The 21,393-nt window shown below is 52.3% G+C and overlaps 1 protein-coding gene across 13 annotated transcripts in view; it reads right to left on the bottom strand.

The window, feature by feature from the left end:
* Window positions 1-21,393, bottom strand: part of SYT6 (synaptotagmin 6) — a 59,038-nt gene that overhangs the window by 12,045 nt on the left and 25,600 nt on the right. For all 13 annotated transcript variants that reach the window (XR_011536687.1, XR_011536683.1, XR_011536684.1 and 10 more), the window contains exon 4: window positions 144-264. Coding sequence is in view for 7 of the 13 variants with exons in the window: in XM_070607613.1 (XP_070463714.1) it covers window positions 144-264 (121 nt within the window). In the remaining 6 variants the exon portion in view is untranslated. The remainder of the gene's footprint in view (window positions 1-143; window positions 265-21,393) is intronic.

The following is a 21,393-nucleotide window of genomic DNA, read 5'->3' as shown; positions in this document are numbered from 1 at the left end:
ATCCAGGCAGTTTGCCTCCAGGGCTGGGGCTCCTACTCCAAGAACACTGACAATCCTTCCACCTTCTCTCTGTACACCTTTCCAAACCCCAGTGTCTGGGCTGCTGGGAGGCCACGTGGCAGGCCGCTTGGGTGGAGAGGTACCTGAATAGCCTGTGATGTCCATGGCCTTGAGGTTCCGACACTTGATCACCGTGAGGGTGAGCCGGCCTGCTGTGGGCAGGTAGCAGAGGGAGAACATGATCTCTCCCAAATCCACACTTTCCTGCAAAGAAGCAGACGAGAGGGCAGATGAGCGGCCTGCGGCTCCCTGTGCAGCGGCTGCAGGGCAGCGCCAGGGCCCAGGAGAATTCTCTTTGAGGCAGAGTGCCTTGTCTTTAAGACCTGATGGTCTGGCCTCCATGCTGGGACTAACTGGGTATAAAAGGCAGTGATGACAATATTGCCTCTTCAGCAGAATTTGTCCCCTTCAGCATTCCCTCTCAGCTCCAAGCAGTCTTTGGTCCTGGTCCTGGCCCTCCTGCTGTGGTCTTGACCTGCCTCCGTGAGCCCCTGGGCTGCAGCCCTTTGGGGCCCTGCCCTGCTCTCCTCCAGCTCACCCTTCTCAGTCGCTGGTCCCCTGGGCCTCCCGCCCCACCTGGCCTGTGGTCATGACTGTGTCTTGTACAAGACACACTCTGGCCATCAGGTGTCCCCTCTCACAACAGATCTGCTTCTGGCCTCAGCTCAGTTGTTCTGCATCAGTCTCTCTGCCTCAGCAGCTTCCTTGCCTCTCCCGAAACACACCTAGCAGTCTCACTTCCAGGCCTTGCACGGGAGCAGAAGGCTCCGTGATCCCGCTCAGGACATGCTGCTGACCACGGCGACGCACACTCGCCATCCCATGTTCGTGCCAGGTCTTGGGTTCACTTTGTCCTTTTTCCCTAAGTGTGGTCATCCTTCAAAAATGGGCACAGCACAGAGCACGCTCTCTGCCGCCTCTCCTGCCTCCAGGAGCATCACAGCCAGGGGTCCCAGTCCCTGGAGGTTTCTGAGCCAGAGGGAACAGGAAAGCACCAGGGATGGTAAACACGTCTGTCTGTTGAATTAAACAGCACCTCCCAGACTGCATCCTCATCCTGCTCTCCACCTGAAGGAAGAGGGTGCTGTCACTGTACCACCTCCCCTCAGGCGCTGAGGCTGGCTCGGGGCTTCCCTTAGGGTTCCCAGATGCAGAGTGGAGGAGGAGGAGCTCAGGGGTTAGGGTGGCTCTGATTTCAGAAGGGGCCATTTGTTCATTCATTCAGTCGGTCAGTTAGTTAGTCAACAGATATTAGTTGAGCACCTGCCCTGTGGTAGGTGTTACTCTGGGTGCTGGAGACACAGGAAAGAACAAAATAGACAAAAAGCCCACCTTCACGGAGCTTACATTTTACTAGGGCAAAGGACAAGGAAAAAAGTATCCAGGAGAACAAAGTAAGGCAGGGGAAGGGGATATGAAATGCTCATTGCGGAGGCCGTAGTGGTTGAAATTTTAGATAGGCTGGCCAGGGAAGACCCTCTGAGGAGGTTACCTCCGAGGAAGAGAGCAGTCAAGGGAGACACCAAGGTTTTTGTTCCTTCTCCTCACAAAGAACCACCCTCGACTGCGACTCCTAGGGAGCCTGATACTTGGCCCCACCTAGAGAATGATCCAAGGCCCCCCTCACCCTCCCAGAGCATGTGGTCCCAATGCTCTCCTCTAGGTGGCGCTGACACCCACCCTTTCCCTAGCTCAAGACTCCTTTTTTTACACCCCCAATCAAATCCTGGGAGTAGCAGAAGGTGAATCCTCCCAGCTCCTCAGGAGAGGGTCTGGCTGGGGCCGGCGCTGGATACCCTGTGGAGGCAGCCATCCGCACCAGCACACAGAGCCCTGGGGCTCCACAGAGCCAGCGAGCTGAGACCAAACCCGTGAGGTGTGCTCCACGAAGCTCTTCCTCAAACAGCGGTTCCACCTTCGAGGCTCACAGCCGCTCCGTGAGGCAGCGATTATTGTCATTATTCCCTCCAACTCACAGAGGAAGAACTCGGTGTTTAAACTCAGTTTTAAAAGCCCTGCCCAGGCTTACACATCCAGCACAAGACACAGCTGGACTCCGACTCTTAGGAGAACAGCGTCCTTCCACTCACCTAGGGAGCATCTCAAGGTAACCTGGCTCCTCCAGACCTTAGACCACAACTTCCGTTTGCTGGCCCGTCCATATTTACTGAGCACCTGCTGGAGGCCCCGGGCTTTGTGGAGAGTGTACAGTCCCCCTTCAATTGCACACGGTCCAGTGTGGTGTGACCAGCTACAAGAAGGCACAAGGATCCCCATCTTCCTCAGGTGCATCTCCTGTCTCTCTAGTCCCCTAGTTCAGGGAGGGAGACCCAGGAAACAGCCCTGCGACACAGTGCTGAGGGAGCATGACTGTCCCCTCATGCGACAGCAGTCAGGTCAGCAGTGCGCCTGGCTGAGTGCTCCATCTCTGACAGTGGCTCCGAGATACAAGGAGGCCCCCAGCTCCCTTTATTTCCCATATAACCCCGCAAGGTTGGGTCCTGCCCAAAGTTAGAGAAACCCTGCCAGACTCAATAACAGCAATAAGAACTAACACTGTTGCACACTTACCATGTGCCAAGGCCTTAGCTAAATTATCTCAGCGAGTCTTACCATGGCCCTGCGAGGTAGGTGCTCTTATCATCCCCACTGCAAATGGGAGAAAATGACTGTTTCAGGAAGTCACGTAACTCGCCCAAGGTTGCATGACCAGTGAGCGCTCTAGGGCCAGACCTTCAGAGACCAGTGCTGCTGCTCAAATGCCCTCAGCGGCTCCCCTAGTTCGGCCCATCTTCTAGCTTGCACTCAGGACCCTCAACAGCTGGATCCTGTGTTACCTTTTCACCTGATTATTTCTCTCTGTTCCTCTGTGCCAACCCTCTGCTCCATGTGGCTGGTATATCTTTGGTCCCTTTTGCCAAAATGCCCCTTCCTCTTATCTTTTCTTGGACAATTCCATGTATCTTGTAGGGCCCAGGGCCACGTGCCTCACAGGGATCCTCGCCCAGGGTCCAGCCCACAGAGAGCATCTCTCCCCTATGTCCCTGCAGCCTTCCTGCCCCTGAGCTGCTCACAGGTGTTCCCAAGGCCCCCTTGTTGCCGCTGTGCCTCCCACTACCATCTGGTGACTGGAGGCCCCTTTGGGGCAGGGGCTTGCCTTACACCTACTTGTGCTTTGGACGTGCCCAATAGTGCAAGAGGAGCTACACAAATGCCCATAGAAACGGATGGTGACATTTTAGCCAGAAGAACCCTCAAAGAAGTGATTCTTAATATCAACGTTATGACCAAGTCAGGGTCCTGGGAAGGAACCTGGAAGATCCTGTGGCCCCTCTGAGAGGGAATGAACAAAGGCTGCTGTCATGGTTTCTCCACCACTGCCACCCTACAGATGCAGAGTGGAGCTTTCAAAGTCTGTCTTGTCTAGGGGAGTCCAAGTTGATTTGTTTATGGCCTTGGGAGACTTGCCTGGGGATGTGGGGCTACCTCAGGGTAAAGAGAATCAGCTGGGACTCTGTGAACTGCTCTCAAGGATGGCTCCCTCCAGGGAGAGCCCTGACGCAGCAGGCCCCTCTGTTTTCTGCAGGGGTGCCCTTTCTTGATAGGACTGTGGCAGCTGGGGAGCATGCAGGGTGCTGAGTCTACAGCATGGTATGGAACCCCCTATTCCCACCCTGATTCTGCACCCAACACTGAACTCCACTTTCCGTCGTTGGGCCCAGACAGGCGAAGGGAGTGGGCCAAGATCCCACCATGGCTTGGAGACAGAGGGGAAACAAGAGCCAGGGAGCCCGAAGCCCGGTCCCAGGACCTTCTGCTGTGGGTAAGTGGGCCTCACTAGGCCTGACAGCAAGTTGGCTGCTTTTGGCTCAATGGATTGAGGGGGATATTGTTCCTCTGCACACAGAGGCAGCAGAGAACTGGGTGATTAGATAAAAGAAAATAAGTAGGTTACTTTTGAGTAAATAGAGAGAGAGGGACTAAGCAAAGAGAGAGTCAGCATCTCCTGGAAGCCACCTCCCTCTCTGGAAAGGCAGACCCCAGCCTGGCCCCATGGGTGGCCTTGCGAGGCCCTCTCTCTGCACCACCCCATTTCTCAAGAGGCTTCAGCCTCAGATCCTCTGTGCCTTGCCAGCCTTTATCCTCAGTGGGATGTTTGAGAGTCTGGCTTTAATAAAACCAGGGGTGACCAGGGGCTGCAGAACAAAACCAGTACATTATTGCTTTCATCTTCACTTGCTGTTGGAGGGGGCGCTGCCTTAGGGCCTCTGACTAGTATTGAGCTCCCCGGTGCTGGAGAGGTCACTCCTGTCTAGAAAGCAGCAGAAACCAACCTGGCCCTCTTGACTGCTAACCTAGGGGCTGACAGGGTGGATCCGAGCCCAGTAGCAGCTAGCTAAAAGTCTTAGCTAGTGCTTGGAGGGGGTGGGCCTGCTGCCAGGGAGGGGGAACCAGGATGTTGGCTCCTGGAGAATTCTGTCCTTAAGTGCAACCTGGCTACCTGATGTCACTGCCCATTATAGTAGCACTCTCCCCTGGCTGCGGTGCCTTGGCATCTGGGCAGTAAGATTCCTAAAGGCCCATCCGTTGCACAGCATTGCTCTTGCTGGTTCCCAGCAGCCCATTTGCAACAGCTCATTAAAGCACTTCTCTCTCCTTGATGCACTCACATAGCCCCAGGCACAGAAAAAAATCTTATCTCTGGGCTGTCCAGGAAAGAGCAGTGAACCACAAGTCAGGCGACTTGGGCATTAGTCCTTCTGCCACCAACTAGCTGCGAGACCTCGGGCGCATCATTTCACATCTCTGGGCTTCAGTCGGTAAAATGAGGGAGTTGAACTAGATGTTTTGGCCTTAAGGTCCCTGCCAGCCATAAACATCAAGGATCCAAACTGGAAAATCTACCATCAGCCATCACCAGTTGAGATGGCCCAAGGAGGCGTAACTGGCCTCAAGGAATCTACCAACTTTGTCTTGAATCCAAATGCTCTGATTCCTTCCGCTCGCACTGCCTCCAAGTGTTTTGGGCTTCTCTGGGCCTGGCCCTCTTTCTCCTAAACAGGCAATGAGTGGCGTCAATGCCTCTGCGTCTGTCTTGGGAATCCAGGCTGAGCGAAGCAAGAACGATGCTTCCTCATCTCTTAGAGAATACTTCTAGTCTCTTAATCATTAAGTGGCTTGTCTGAATCTCTCATCATCAGCAAAGAAACATCCGCTACACTTTCAAGAAAGCCACAGGAGACCTAAAAGGATCTCTGAAGCACTGGGCAGGAAGTGCTGTTAAGTTACCCTGGGGCAGAGGGGCTTGGAAGAGAGACGGGGTGGAAGCCAATTTGGCTCCAATGGGTAAAGAAGCATTCAGTGAGCAAGCCCTCTGTGCAGGCCTGGGGCTTGAGATTGGGGGCAGAGATGAGTCAGGTGTGGAGGCTGGCCTCCTCTGGTATCTGCCCCCACAGCACCACAGACCTCCTCTTCATAGCCCACGCACCACATTTCATGTTGACTGTGGGGATTATATGATGAATACTGTGTTCTCCCTAGATTACAGCTTTTTAAAGGCAGGGGTGGGGTCTGGTTTTACTCATCATTATTCCTCTCATGTCTAGTCCAGGGCCTGATGCTTAGTAAGTGCTCAGTAAATACTGGCTGATGAATGAATGGTTGAGAATACGCATTTGGGGTCAGGCAGCTCTGGGTCCAAGTGCCAGCTCTGATGTTTATGAGTAGCGCGACTTACTTAACCTTTCATAGTCTTGGTTTCCTAACCCATAAAATGGGGCTAGTAACAGTACCTGCCTCTTAGGGTTGTTGCAAAGATTAAAGGAAGTAATTTGTGCAAAGTGCTTGGCACAGAGTAAGCTCTCAGTAGGTATTATTACTACTATAATGACTACAGTTCTTAGGAGCTCACAGTCTTGGGGCAGGGGCAGAGGAGAGAAAGGCAGAGAAGGACCACCGTTTGGTTTGATGGGAGCTATGAGAGAGGTGTGGACCGACGTGGGAGAGGAGAGGAGGGAACAATAACTCTGCCAGGGACTTCTGGGTAGGCTCCCCAGAGGGGTGCTATGCAGTAGGATCTGGCAAGGTGAGTAAAGGGATTTGCTAGCAGAGGACATTCCAGGCAGAGGGATGCTTGGGCACATAAAGACACAGAGGGAGGGGACATGAGAGGTTCCATGTGGGGGTGGGGGGCCAGAGCACCCAGATGGCACTGGGAACGCTGCAGGGCCTGGCTGTGTCTGCCTAATGGCCCACACCGCGGGTGTGCCGTTGCCTCTGCAGGCCACGGCAGACGTCCTCTACACTGGCTCCTCCTCCCCTATTTCCCTCAGTCCACACTGTCACTTTCCTTCCCCCCAGACCCTCACAGCAGACTATTTCATGTGTGTCATTCATTCGTTACCCACCAACCAAATGTTCAGGAACATGGGAGACAGTCATGATAAGACAGACCAAGTCTCAGCCCTCCGAGCTTGTATTCTAGGAAAGGGAGACAGAAATCAACCAAGCAAGAGCGCATCCGAGGGCGACGAGTGAACCAGTGACAAGACAGAGGGTATAGGAGGGGTGGGCTTTAGACTGAGTGGTCGGGAAGGCCGGTCAGACCTGAAAGAGGGAGGAGGTGGCCAGCCAAGAGGAGGAAGAGCACCGGGCAGAGGGACAGCAAGGAGCACGTGGGGCTGGCACACGCCCGGGGGTGGGAGGTGACTGCTGTGCTGGAGCACAGCGGGGAAAGGGGTGGAGGCGGGGGGTGGGATCTCAGGGGGAGGGCCAGACCTCAGGGGCCATGAAAGATGTTTGGATTCTGTTCCCTGTGAAAAGCAGAGCCGTGGGAAGCAGTTTGGAGACCTCGGCAGGCTTGTCGAGAATGGACGGCAGAGGAACAGCAGAAGCCAGAAGTATCCTGGATTCCCTGCGTTCCTGCAGCCTCACACCTAGCCACCCGCCCAGCCACGCAGTTCTGCCTTCTAAGTGTCCCCACGCTGAGCCCTCTCGTCCCCTCCCCTCAGCACTACGGTAGCTCTGACCCACACCCTCCCTCGCCAGGACATCCAAGCTTTCTAACCCCCTTCAACCTCTCCTCCTTGCTGGAACCAGTGGGTGCTTCTCCTGCTCAAAATTCTTCCATGGCTCCCCATTCCACACCTGCTTTGTAGTTGGAAAACCTCTTCTTCAAATGAAGTATTATCCGGAAGCCCAAATATATACAACAGATAAAAAGTGGCTCGAGACAGGGCACCCAGAACTCCTGCCTCCAAGCCCTCAGCCTCCCTCCTTGGAGCTTCCCAGAGTCAGCGTGACGTCACTTGTCCACAGAACCCAATGGCACTTGGGTTTCTTCAGGATGTGGCCTGCCACTCTTGCCAGCCATCCTGCTCCACTGCCCCACATCCTGTGCCCTAATCACCATTAACACTTACTGAGTGTTAACTATGAACCATCCCATCCCAAGTGCTGATGCATATTAAGCTGTATGATCTTCACAAAAGCCTTATCAGATGGGTACTATTATTATCCTCATTTTCTATATGGGGACACTGAAGTACAGAGACATTATGCAGTTAGCCCAAGGACACACAGCTACTAAATGGCAGAGCTGGGATGTGAACCCGCACAGCCAGGCTCAAGAGACCACAGTTTTAGCTACTACACCATCTCGCCTCTCTGTGACTCCCCTCCAAACACTCCAGGTTCTTCTGTACCTCCATGCCTTTGCCCTGTTCTTTCCACTGCACGAAATAACCTCTGCCTACTTCTGGCTGTCCTGAACCACACTCATCTTTCCAGGCCTGCTGTCCTGCTCCCTCCTCATGGGTCATCTTCACTCCCCTGCTCTGACTTGGGGGTGTGCTCCCATTGATCCAGGGTCTAAAGGCCTAGGGACAAGTATTACAAATGCCATAAAGCAAAGGCAAGGCATATCTGAGACAAAATCTGCAGGATCTGGTGACCCACTGGATGAGGGGGCTGCCGTGGAGAAGAGCGGAGACTGACACTCTGCCCGCCCTGCGCCCCCATGGCTGGCTCAGCTGTCTGCTGGGAGAGGGGGGCCGAGGGGGTGGGCGCTCCTTCCTGGGGTGCTGAGACTGGGCTCCTGCTGTGAGCACTGGGCCTGGCTGCCGTGGGTTGGTTCCCTGCTCCTCCTAAGGTCTGGGCTTCCAGGGCTCCAGGGAGAAGGCTAGGGGTGGCCGAGGTGGAAGGACGGATGCTCCTTCCGTGCTCCCTGCTGGGTGCTGGGGCAGGTTCTGTTTGTTCTGAGTTCCATGCCTGCTTTCTCTCTCAAGGACTTTCAGCCCAAGGGCTTTGCAGTGTTATGAATAAAGGATCCAGCAGAACTGAGGCGCCTTAAACAAACACCATACACTCCAACTGCAGCCTGTGGTGTGGGCACTGAGCACTTGAGACCAGCCATGGAGAAGAGAGAGACCCTCTGGCTCCCATGGAGCCAGGAGATGCGAGAGGAAGTGGGCGAGATCCTCAAGACTGGGTTTGGTCCTGGGGGATCTGTTGAGCAACTAAAGCACATCGGTGGGAGGCAAATGTTTCTGCATCTGAGCATCTTCAGGGAAACAGATGGTTTTATTTAGGAAACTTTCTCAGCCTCTCCTCCGTGAACCTGCCCTCAAAAAGAGGTTTGGTGTTTCGCACGCACCATTACTTTTTGGGCAAATATCCGCGAGTGAGTCAGAATCACCCTGGGAGGTGCAGATCTCTTGCTAACAACTTTTAGAAAGGTGGGCGGAGAGGGAGAGGGGCTAGGAGGGTGGAAGGAGCTTGAGGCAAGTGGAGTTTGGAGAAGTTCTAGAAGAGATGGAGACAACATCTGGTCAAGCTGAAAATTCTGCACCTTGGGTGCTTGTCCATGAGAGGCCAGGGCCTTGGAGCTCACCTCCCCTCTGGTCCTTCCCCTGGCATCTTCATTAATGACAGAGAAGAAGAAGTGGCGCGTTAATGAAGTTAACGATAAGAATCTGTCTTCATTTCTTGCCTCAAGTTGTCATGCTGTGTGGCTGTCAGACAGCCGTCAATTTCCCCCAGGAAAGGGTGGGCGAGTCGGTGGTGAGTGATCTGATCTCTGCCCCGAGCAGGGCTGCGGCAGCAGGGGCTCTCAGCAGGAGGGAGGATGCCCTGGTCCCAGTGGGGTGGTCTCCTGGGGCAGCTGCAAACAGGTGCCCTGGGGGATGCCAACAGGCGGGGCTTCGGTCTTAGCCAAGTGCACACAACTGAGCTGCCAGTGACAGGGGCTTTAGCTTCAGTGTTTCTTTGCTGACCTGAAGGGTTAGGTCCTTACCCGCCGCCTGCACCAGACTCTTCAGAATCTCTTGGTCTGGCTGTGGTGAGGCTGCTCTGTGAAGAGCCTCTTTACAGCCCTTCATGGAGTTGACCATCCTGCTCTTGAAACATCTACTTCCTTCGCTTCTCCTCGCACCTCTCCAGCTACTCCTTCCCAGCCTCTGCTGGGTCCTCTTCCCGTCCCTGCCTGTGCACAGCAGCACAGTTCTAAACACTCCTTCTCTCCTCGCTCATCCATAATGTTAATGCCCATCTCCATGCTCATGACTCCCAGATTTATGGCCCCTTCACAGACCTCTTTTCTAGACTCCAGACTCATATATCCAACACGACATCTCACTGTGGACGTCTCACAGAAATCTAAAACTTTTCAGATGCTCAAAGGTGAACTTTCATCTTCCATTTACATTCTCCTCTTGTTTTCCCCAACTCGGGAAATGGCCCCTTCATCCACCTAGTTGCTCAAGCCAGAAGCCAGACATCATCACCGATGCCTGCCTTCCTCCCTCCTTTGAATTTAGTTTATCACCAAGCCCTGTCAATCCTATCTCCAAATTCCATCTCGAGTGTACCCACTTCTCTCCAACTCCAGTGCCACCCAGAGGGCAAAATCATCCCTCACCAGCCTGCATGCAACCGCCTCCTCATGGACCCCCCTGCTTCTCTTTGTGCTTCTGCTGCATTTCCACACAGCAGCCAGAGAGCTCCTTCAAAATCGTAAGATGGATCACGCCACTCCTCTATTCAGAACCCTCCAATGGCTTCTCCTTGCAGTAGAATAAAAACTCAAACTCTTACCGAGACCTACAGGCCCTACATGATTAGGGCCCAACTCCTTACCCTCGCCCCTACCACGGCCCTCCTTACCACACTTCAGACTCGCAGGCTTTCCTTCAGCTCCTCAAGTGTCCCAGGCTCTTCCTGCCCCCAGCACTTTGCACATTCTACTCCCTCTGTTTGATCATTCTTTCCCCAACTCTTCCCTTGGCAAGTGTCCACTGATCCATCAGGCCACTTCCTCCAGAGTCACAGACCCTGCTCTAGACTGTGTGTTCCCAAAGCACAGAAACTGGAGCTGTTTTCTGAGGGCCAGGACTAAGGTGAAGCAACCAGGTGCCCAGGGTGCAAAACGGAAGGATGCCCTCATTCTCAGGCTTGTACCTGCCTCCAAAGGTGGGCGCCTCCTTAAATCTTGCCTTGTTTTCATTACCCTAGTCCCAGCCCTATATTTTACTCACTGCTGTGTTCTTAGGTCCGAGCACAGTGCCTGGTATATGACACATGCTCAACAAATATTTGTTGAATTAACGAGCAACTCAGCTTTGTGGGGCTTGTCTGATTGAGAAGGTAGTGAAAAGGATTGGTGACAAGAGTGGGCCCTTGCTTAACCTCAGCCCCTGGTCTGTCCAGGGCTGTCCCTATGGGTGATGAGATGGCTTCAGGGTGGAGCCCCACAAAGTGTTCCTCAGCATGTGGTCTGAAGATCTCCTGCACTGGACTCACTTGGGGAGGTGGGGACTTGATTCCCGAGCTGCGCCCAAGATCTACGGAGTCAGAATCTCCGAAGGTGGTGTCTGGAGGTGTGAACAATCAGTGAGCTTCCTGGGTGATTCTTATGTATCCTCAGTTTGTAACATAAGGAAAAGAAGAGGTTCTGAGGCCGCCCTGCATCAGACTCTATCAGAATCTCTGTGACATGGAACATGTCCTCATGAAGCATGACCAAAGTCATTCACCATCAGTGCTGCCAAGTAAAAGTCATGATCATAAAAGGGCCTCTTCTTTGTTAGGTGCAAAGGAGGGTTCCGACGGATCAAAGCCACGTGGGGTCCTCATGGAGCAGCTTACTCTCACCCTTCACCTTTTCCCTATGCACCACAGGTACACTGGAGACCTAAATTTTTGCAAGAAGGTGACTCACCCAAATTTAGAGGGTTTAAGAAAATTGGATAGTGTTTTAAAGATGTCTGACGCCACTCTGTAAATATTCCTTATTGTAATGGTTCTCGGGTCCCTGATCAGCAGCATCAGCATCACTTGGAAACTACCAGAAATGTACCTTATTGGGCCCCACTGCCACTAGGGGTGGGCCGAGCAATCTGTGTTAACATGCCCTCCAGGGAAGTCTTAGGAACTGAGAACCATTGCCTTATTGAGTGAGAAGAACCAATTGAGCATTCACACTCCAGCCAGGACTTGGAAGTTTCTTCCACTTCTTTTAACCTACTTATTTTGGCAAGAAAAGCCAAAGTCAAGAGAGGAGAAGGGGACTAAGAGTTATGGAACATCTATTAGTTTGTGGAGACCATGCTTAACATATATTTAATCCATCTCATTCTTCCAACATTCCTCGGAGGAACCCATAATTATTGCCATATTGAGGTTCATAGAGATCAGGTAACTTGCCTAAGGTCTCAGAGTGATCAACCAAGTCTGAGTTTGGACTCCTGTCTGTTGACTCTGAAGGCCTTGCTCTTCTCCACCATCCCACCCAGCCTCCCCTGGAAATGTGCATGCTCCACCCTCTCCACCCTACCTTCTGCCCCTGATTATTGAGGATCAGGTGGGCTAAGGACCCATGTGGGCTTTGAGGGAAAAATTTCTTGGTGTTCTGGAAGTGAGAAGCACTAGAGAGGAACTCTCTGAGACTTAGAGCATTCATCTCTCTCTGCCTGCCCCAGCCTGCTTCCTCTTGAAAGGAGACAAATGAGTGGTGTCAGCCCGCATTACAGATTGTGAGGGGAACCAACTCCTGCTTACTTAACCCAGCTAGTGCTGGCACCCTGGCCTCAGCCTGTCATTCCTCACAAAAAGAACCTGTATGTCATCATCTCATGAAGTACTCAGTTGCTCCAGTGGACACTGCCTTGTGGGAGAGGTTGGAAGAGGAGGAGGCTGGGCCAGCGGTGGGCAGAATCCCTGGGACAGAAGCTCTCGTCCCTATGCAGCCACTCAGCGGAAGGAACCTGGGCTCTTTCTGTACAGATCTTCCCACCTGAGCTTCTTAGGGGTGCAGCCCCTAGGACTGGGAGGAGGAAACCCATATGGGAAGAAGCTGGGCCAGGAGAAGCATTTCCCTCTGTCTCCTGCAGAGTTGGAGTTATTTTCCTCACTTCTATTTTCTTGCTTCCTTAGGTCGTGAGGGAGGTGAAGGGATGATTTGCAGTCCCTGTGGGCTTCCTGGGAGTTTGCAGGTGTCATATGTCAGGATTCATTCCCTTGGTGTAGGATCTTTGTGGATCAGAGCAAGGTGACGGCAATCACATGTCACCAGGGAGCAAGAGACCACAAGTGATTGGTCCATCATCCAGTCCTAACTCCCAAGCAGGACCACACTAAAACAAACAACAGAGGCCTCTTTTTAAAACATCTCACTCACACATTTTCCAGTGTTTCATCATCCTGGAACTCAGGAAGTTCTCCCTGATGTCTAACCCCATGCTTCTCAGGGCACTTATGCCCTTCCCTCCTAGTTCCCACCTACTGTTTCAGTCATCAAAGACTTGAAGACTGTATCAGTTTTTAGTGTCTTCCCTTCTCCAAAGCTGAGAAAGTCAGTTTCCTTGGCCTTATAAAATGTCCAGGCATTTTGACCTCATCTAGGCCCATGATAGTCATCAAGAAAGAACTCTCAACTCGGGGTCTGGTGAGAAGCTAGGGTCTTGGATTTTCATCCCACCAGGGGAAAGAGATCATGAATCAGCCACAAGGGAATTAGTACAAACAACCCCAGTAGGGATGCAGAGGGTTTGGGGCAGGACCCGGGGTTCAAATCCTTGCTCTATTGCTTTCCAGCTGTGTGACTATGAAAGTCATTGAACTTCTCTGAGCCTCTCTGACAATGAGCATCAGCCTCCTTGAGCTCGTTCCCCATTGGGCAGCTGCTCTAAGCCCCTGATTTGGAGGCATGTAAGGAAACCACAAGGAAGACTTTGCCAGCTGTGAGTAGAAAAATCAAGATTCATATGCAGCAAGCATACAGTCTGTTTGTAAACCTCTTATTCTCCTGGCATGTTGGGGCAGGTGGTGGCCCTGTACCCACGGGGTGTGCAGTCCAGAGCCCATCTGGTGGGGTGAGTGACCAGGTGTGCCTGTAGACATCTGCGTTAGCTAGAGGAAAAGGAAAGGGCAGCTGCCTTGGGTATGCCCCTGGGTGTTGGGTGGGAATGAGGACTTTATCTTTTAGCCTGGGTTTCAGAGGCCAAGCTCCTGGCTTCAGGGCCCATGGCAAGCTGTGCTGTGGAATTAGGGAGGGCAACTTGTGAGTCTTCTCAGGCTTCAGCTCAGGTGTCCCCAGCAGCAGGATAAACTTAGGGGTAACATCGAACATCGAGCCAGGAGGCCAGGGTTCAAATCCCAGCTCTGCTGCTAACTAGTGAATGATCTAGGGCAAGCCACTGTGCCTCCCTGAGCTGCGGTTTCCTCAGCTGTAAAATGAAAGCCTTGTACCAGACGACCTGCCCTTCTGAGGGGTTACCCGTGAGGATGAATGATGTGTGCATTTAAACAGCTTGCGTGGTGTCCAGTGCAGAGCAGACTTTTCATACATTTCCTCAAATTTTCAGGTCCCTTCCTGCTTTGTCCTGCTGTGGAGCTGCATCTGGTGGCTGACTGGGGGTGGCTTCAGCCATCTCTAAGCTGCATTCTGACAATGCATCACCGGAAGAAGAAGCCAGTGGTGGGAGAGGAGGATAAGGAAGGAGGGAACATGGTTCCACAACCTCTAAAGACGCCTGAGGAAGTGCAGAGCTCTGTGCCGGGAGGCTGTTCTGAACCAGGCCCCAGGCCTCCCTTCCCCCTCTGCTCACCCAGGAGCACGATGATGAAACACCAAATTAGCTTCATTATTGTAACTCCTCCAAAAATTATAGGCCGCATGTTCTGCCAGAGCCAGCTAATGTCTCCTACTGGTGAGCAGGTGACACTAATGGTTATTTCCTCCCTTCCAGGCACCAAGTGCAGAATGGCAGAAACAGAGTGTAAGGCTCAGGCTGGCAGGCAGCGTTGGGGTGGGGAGGAGAGAGACCCATGGAGCCAAAGCTCCTGGCCGCCCCTGTACCAGAGCCACGGCTAGTGGGTGCCTGGGCTCCAGAGCAGGACTTCTTTCAGATCCTCCCCTCCTAAAGGGACTGCCTCGTGGTGCTGAATGGGCCTGGAAGAGCTCCCAGGAAGACGCCAGCCTGCTATCAAGGAAAGGCCATTCCCCAGGGCCACACCCCTGGCCCAGCCTCAGCCCCTCTGCCTGGGCATCCGCAGGGCTCCTGCTACCGCTGATGTTGCTGCTGTTGAGGAGGGGCCTGCTGCTCCCTGGATCTCCCCGTCTCTCAGGCTCCTTCCCCAAGTCGCTGCCCAGCTTTTCCTGTGCTCCCACGCAGCAGCAGTATTTTCTCTCTCACCTCTGCCTGCCTCCCTCCCCACATCTGCCTCTCCTGTCACACCAGACAGAGCCATCTCCTGTCTGTGTCAGCTGAGGTCACTCTTCCTCAATGGGGTAGGCCTCAAACTGGAGTGGAAACAGCCCATTCTCAGGCAGACCCAGGACCCTTCCTGCCAGGCTGGGCAATGGGAAATCAGATTCCAGGACCTGGGCTGGCTCCTGGAAACCTGTGTTCACTGCCGTCCACACACCCCAGAGCTCTAGCCAAGCACCCAGAGACTCTGTTCTAGCCCACCCTCTTTTTAGAGAGTAGGGTGGGAACGGGGTCTCTTAAAGAATTCCTAAACTGAGCACTTTCTGCATTTAGTAGTTTCAGAGTAAAGACGTCTCTGTGATCCTCGGTGTAAGAGCCCAAGAGTCCTTAGATATTACAAAGATCCCTTCCCAATTTGACAGATCAGAAAACCAAGGCTTTGAAAGGCTGTGTGGCCCAGTTAGCGGGGTTTTCCAATTCCCAAACCACTTTGGAATCCCTTTCTCTAACTTTCAAATTTCATTCCACATGTATAAACTGAATACCTACTAGATGAAGGCAAGGGTTACGGGCTACAGGGGACAAACAAATAAACAAGACCAATGGGTGGCAGTGGAAAGTCGAGAACCCTGGATTCCAGGGACTGCCTGCTTCTACCATGGTGAGGATGATGACAAGAAAGAACCTTCAAGATACTGCTCATAGCTGGCATGAATCGAGCGCTCGCCGTGTGCGGGGCCCTTGGCTGGGAGCTCTGTGTGTTTACGGAGTAGGCATTATGCCTACTCACATTTTACAGATGAGGAACGAGGCCCAGAGACATTCACAGATATTAACCAGGCCACTTTGCTAAAGGGGAGGGGGTGTGGCTCGAACACACACAGCCAGACCCAGGGGCCACCCTCTGACCACCATGCTGAACCAGCTTGGTCTTCTGAAAGGTTGTCATGGGGAACCATATTCGTTATACTCAGTACCCAGTGTCTTGGTTTCCCCTGAAGCTTCTGCAGCCCTGATTGTGTGTGACAGTGCTTTGCATATGTTACCCGTTTTTATAAATCTTTTTAAAAGAATCTCATTTGTCACAACAAATTTATGAACTAGATCTTATGAGTACCCTTCTTTGTAGATGAAGAAACTGAGGCTCAGCGGTGTTAATAAGGTTTCAGAATTCAAAGACCACGCTCTGAACTGGGTGTTCCTTATTCGCTCCTGTCCTAGGACCAGGAATACCTTTGTTTTTCCTAAGCATCTGGTTTGTGTTTACTTCAGGGACACAGAATAATTGTGTGACCGTTTCTCCTCCTGTGTAGCAGCCAGAATGCATAAAATCGACTGTGTGCCGCTCCAGGCAGTGTGTGGACGGCAGGGCACGCACCTTGTGCTGTGGCCTCTCTGGACTCCACTTGACTTTCTTTCATTTATGCTTTTGCTATATTTATATGATGTTTTAAGCTTATTTTTAATCATGTTATGGGTCTTGTGAGCTAGCTAAATCCTGTTTGGAGCAACACAAAGTGACAGACAAAAATAAATCAAAGTTTTTATTACATGCTGTGCAAGCTTCAGACAATTCACTTGGTCTGTTTTAGCTTAAATTTTCTCTATCTGTAGAATTAGGATAAGGCCTCTACAAACACTTGCTGAGGATTAAATGAGACAATGTGTGCAAAAAGGCTCTGTAAACTCAAAATGCTATATACAAGGCCAGGTGGACTTGTTATTAATAACAAGATGGGGGTCCCTGCCCCTGGGGTACCTGTACCCTGAGTGGTCTGGACCCAGGGATTGGTGAGCAGGGCCTGGCTGGCTGGGACTCAGTCCCACATATTGGGAAGACAACCAGAGCTGCTGGTGGGTTTCTCAGAGTCACTCAGTGCTGCCCCAGCGGGCGAACAGAGCCGTGCCAGACCTCACACTTCCCATACCTGGAGGCAGGACCTAGATTGAAGCTGTTCCTGTCGCTCTGCCACTGGCGAGCTGACTGGCTGAGGAGGGGCAGGTGATATCCCCAGGGCCACCCCAGACCCAAGGGGAAGGTCAACAGTTCATTGTGAGGTTGTAGGGCTTCCCAAAGAGTCTTCCAGGATGTCTCAACCTCATTGCCTGGGAAGAGGAGACCAGCAGCCCCTCCCACTCCTTATATCTCAGAGAACTCAGGGATTCACAGACAATAGATAAGCTGTGGCCATGGTGTATGGCGAGAAAGCAGGCCTGGGGCCCCCCAGATCCATAAGCCTGTCTTCACTACCCCACCTCTAAGCCTTGGCCTTGCACACCTAACAGGTGCCTTCCTCGTGTTCTCCACACCACATCCTCCCTTTCTTTCCACCATTCTTCCAGAATCACTTAATCCCGAAAGTTCCAGCCCTAACCTAGCCAGTGCATCCCTCTTTCTCTGTCTCCAGCACATCCCTGGCCCTCTCTGCGTTCATGTGATTTTTCTAAGCAATAGGAAGACTTTGGATTTCATCAAAATGTTAATGGTGGTTATCTCGGAATAATGGGTTTATGGTGAATTGTATTTTTTTTTTGTGGCTTTCTATGTTTTCCAAAATATTTAGAACAAGAATATAACGCTTTGCCTTGAGGCAAAGAAGGGTAAAATATATTAGAATCATATAGCTTTTAAAGAAAATGATCTCAATTTTGATTCTCTGTTCTATCACTTTAAAACTGACTCTGGGGAATTTCCTCAGTTTGCCTCATCTATAAAATTGAAATACTGATTTCTTACTGCGTTGAGAGGGTTAACTTAGATAATGTGCTTGGAAAGTGGTATTATTGTTGTTAGAATCAGGAGCAGTAAACTGTGGCGAGAACCTCTGAAGGCCCTTTCTCACTGACAGTTTATTACATCCTCACTGCAACCTTGTGAGATAGGGGTTATTTTCCACGTTTTACTAAGGAGGAAACAGAGAGCTGGTGTGATTTGTCTGAGGCCACACAGTAGAGGAAGGATTCAAGGCCTGGTCTCCTGCTCCAACTCCTGCTTACCTGCGGATACTTGAGGGCTGGCACCGTGTTGGCCTAATGCCTTGCAGAGGCCTCATGGATGCCGCCTGACAGACCAGAGCTGACCATGTGGTCTGGAACAGTTTGCCCCCTTATCAGTGCCTCAGCTTCCCCAAGAGTGAACGGAAAGGAGAATCTTTATACTCCTTTCTCCACATGTGAGAGACACAATCTGAAGTGGAAGCAGTTGTGGGCTTATTATAGTCAGCCACATGGGTATGTAACAAGCTGCATAATATTCAGGACACAAGGTCTTCCCGAAATTCTTCTTTTCCAATTGCAGTTTCTTGGGGCAACCAAAAAGTATCCCCCTCTGGGCCGCTGGAGTCCTCTGGGGAGGGGAAGTGACAAAAAGCCAATCAAACAAGTTTGTGTCAGGGACCCAGCGTACGCACGCATGTGTGTGTGTGTTTGTGTGTGGGTCTGGCCCAGGGAGGCCCAGGCTGGCTCCAGCTGGCCAGACTCGAGGTGGCAGGGAACTCTGGTGGGATTCTCCCTTCCTATCTGATAGAGGAGGAAACAATCACTCAGCCAGGGTTCTCTGGTAAACATGGCCCAGATAGGGTTGGGGGATAGTTTTCCTTAGAGAACACTCACTCCCTAAAGAGAGCTGGGTGTCTGCCCAGTCTTGGATAGGATTTACTAATACAAAAAAAAAAGCCCTGTCAGCAGGAATTGGAATTATAAGGGCACTTGCGGCTTGCCTTTTTCTCTGACCCTGGCCTCTTTTTCTCCCTAACTGTGCCAAGAAAGTCCAGAAGCAAGAAGGAAGTTTGGTCCTCATGTTTCCCCCCTTAAAAGCCACCTCAGGGCCCCAACCCCCACCTTCAAAATGCCTGTGTAGGGTCTCCCACCCAGGACAGCTTGTCTGCTCCAGAATTCTCCTGAGTTACACTTCCGTCTCCCCACCGCCCTCAGGCCCTCGAGACTTAGCTGTTCTGTGTGTCTTGTTTTCTGCCTTCTCGCTTCCAGCGGACTCTCTGTTCATCGACACACCGAGCTTGGGGGATGGTGGGGAGGGCTCCTCAGTACCACTCTGGCAGGGCCCTCAGGGAGTGACTCAGCTGGAGATGGTTTCTGACAACGTGGAGGAGGCATTTTAAATGAGCAGGTGCCTCAAGTCACCAAGCCAGCCTGTCCCCAACTTCTCAAGAAGAGAAATGCTTATCATGTTTTCATGACACACCACCAGAGCTGTTTTTCTCTCTGGAAGTTGGACTGTCCCCAGCACATGGTCCAATGTGTCACTACAGAGATGTGTCACGCGGCCCCTGGGGAAGGAGCCCCACACCAGCGCTGTTCTGGGGGTGTGGGAACAACCCCTCCCGCCCCTCCCCTCAAAGACGCGGCCCCCTTATTCCAAGACGCTGCCTTCCTGGGGGCAGCAAAGCAGCTCTGGGGCGGGCTCGCTAGGTGGGGAGGGGGCTGAGGCAGTGGCTCCGTCCTGTCCCCCCTGAGTTTCTCCTTTGTTTCTTCTGAGTTTTCTCTTTGGTTCTAGCTGCCCCATCGTGTTCTGCACCTGCACTCTCTTTAAAGCTCCAACCCAAGTGTCGACACAAATCTGGTCTCATGGCTCCCACAGCATCCCTGAAATAGCCTGGCAATGTGAACAAGATCCTTGTGAAGAGATAGCTTGGTATCTCTAAATACCAAGGTAAACAAAAGGAAGTCATCACAGACAATGCCATGGCTCACAGGTGGAATGCCTTCGGAGTCCTCAGTCACTGGGCTCCACCCTGCAGGGCTGGGACAACTTCACAGGCCCCTCCCTGCATTTTTTCCCTGGCAGCTTTCTGCCCATTTCTAGGAGTGGCATCCTCTCTTTTCTCCACATCCATCTGTGGTCTCCTAACAGCCTGCATCCTTCCTGGCTGAGACCCCATCCAATCCTTCTACCAGTCTGGGGCTCCCTCTTAGGCCTCATTTTGGTGAGAAGGGCTGTTTCATTCTCAGCCCACTGGCAGAACTGGGAGGGCTGAGATGGAAAGTGGCTTCCCCTTTCCTATCTCCGGTGGCAACTCCACCTATCCCCCTAAGGAGAGGGTTCTTTCCACACACACAGGGCCAGCCCAACACGCCCCTTTATGGGCTCACAGAAGGCCAATGGCCATAGCAGTTCTTAATTAACAAGAGAAAAGGAACGCTATTTAAAACCACAGTTGCCTTCTACAGAGGGTGGAGCCTGGGAAAGGCAGTATACCACTCCCAGGGTCCCACTGCTCCCAGAGAAGATGGCCCTGTTATTCAATTGAACTTTTTGGGTTCTGAATGTTCAAAGATGTAGCTGGAACTAAGCCTGGGTACAGCGGCTGGAGAGAAGTAAATTGCCCAGGGCAATTTAAAGAGGGGCATTGTTTGTTTATTTGTTTGTGTTTTGAGGCCTGGAGCCTTGGGGAAGGTAGAGAGGAGCCAGTAGGATGACAGGAGCCAGCACCCTATGGGAGGCAAGACAGAAGAACCTTTCCGGGCAGGTGCCCACCAGCAGTCTACTGTGCCATGTGAGGCTGTTCACTGGGCGGTGGGGCGGTAAATACCCAATTCCCAGGACAACAAACCTCCAGTTGAAGCACTGCTACTCACTGTGTGTTGCTTGGGGTGAGGTGGAGCTGGGCTTGTGTCCCATGACTGGATCAATGAAGGAAGAGCCACCAGAGGTGGAGAGGAGGACATTTCAGAAGAGGCAGAAAATTAGAGCCCAAAGCTATCAGGGGAACATCTGCTTTCCCCATCCCAGGAGGAGGCAGGATCTTGGGGAAAGCTGCTCTTAGCCAGCTCTGGGAGGCAGCAGAGAGGAGAGTTAGGCGCACAGACAGCGGAGCCAGCTCGCCTGGGTTTGACTCCTGGCTCTGCCTCTCATTGGCTTTGTGACCTTGAGCAGGTTGCCTGAGTTTCTTCTTCTGGAAACTGGAGATAATAACAGTACCCACCCTGCAGGGTGGTGGTGAGGATTAAATGTAAGCTATAGCACTCAGAGCCTGGCACGAGGAGGCAGGGAAGCCCAGCCGACACTCTGGGTACACCTGCAGACGGATTCCGCACATAGACAGTAATCTGAGTCCTGTTCTGTCATCCATTCCCCATCTCACCTCAACTCCCTCCCACCCCATACACACGCAGAAACATGATTTCTGATCATAGTATAAAATAGCTCCTGGGGAAACCAGTCTCGTAGTCAAGGATGTTGGTACCCTCCCTGGATTCCAAGCTGTGCCAAGTCCAGATCAGCAGGGTAGAACTCAAAAATGACAGACATGGAAGTCTTCTGATGTAGTCATTGGTGTTTCTCAGGCCATCAAGAGAGCAATGCCAGCCTGCGCTGGCCAGAGAGGAGTGAACGTTTAAACACCTTGCGCCACCCCTCCCATCCCAGGGGCTGTCTCCCTACTCTAATTCCCTCATCCCAAGGCCAAGTGGACTCCATGGAAAACCCTCCATCCCAAGTTTCGTGGCAGCCCTAGAGAGACCCTCAAGGTCTCAGAGACTTTGTCTAGGAAGGAAGGTATTAAGTATTCACGGAGAATGGGTAGGTGTCAATTCAGACAGGAGAGAAAAATGTGGCTACGGGGGACGACTGATGAGGATGAATGAGGGCCAGATGTTGCACAGGGTTGGC

This window comes from Equus przewalskii, unplaced genomic scaffold, assembly GCF_037783145.1.
Source record: "Equus przewalskii isolate Varuska unplaced genomic scaffold, EquPr2 ChrUn-13, whole genome shotgun sequence".
NCBI classification, from domain to species: domain Eukaryota; kingdom Metazoa; phylum Chordata; class Mammalia; order Perissodactyla; family Equidae; genus Equus; species Equus przewalskii.
The sequence above is the reverse complement of the archived record's forward strand: the minus strand, read 5'-3'. Positions and strand labels throughout refer to the sequence as shown.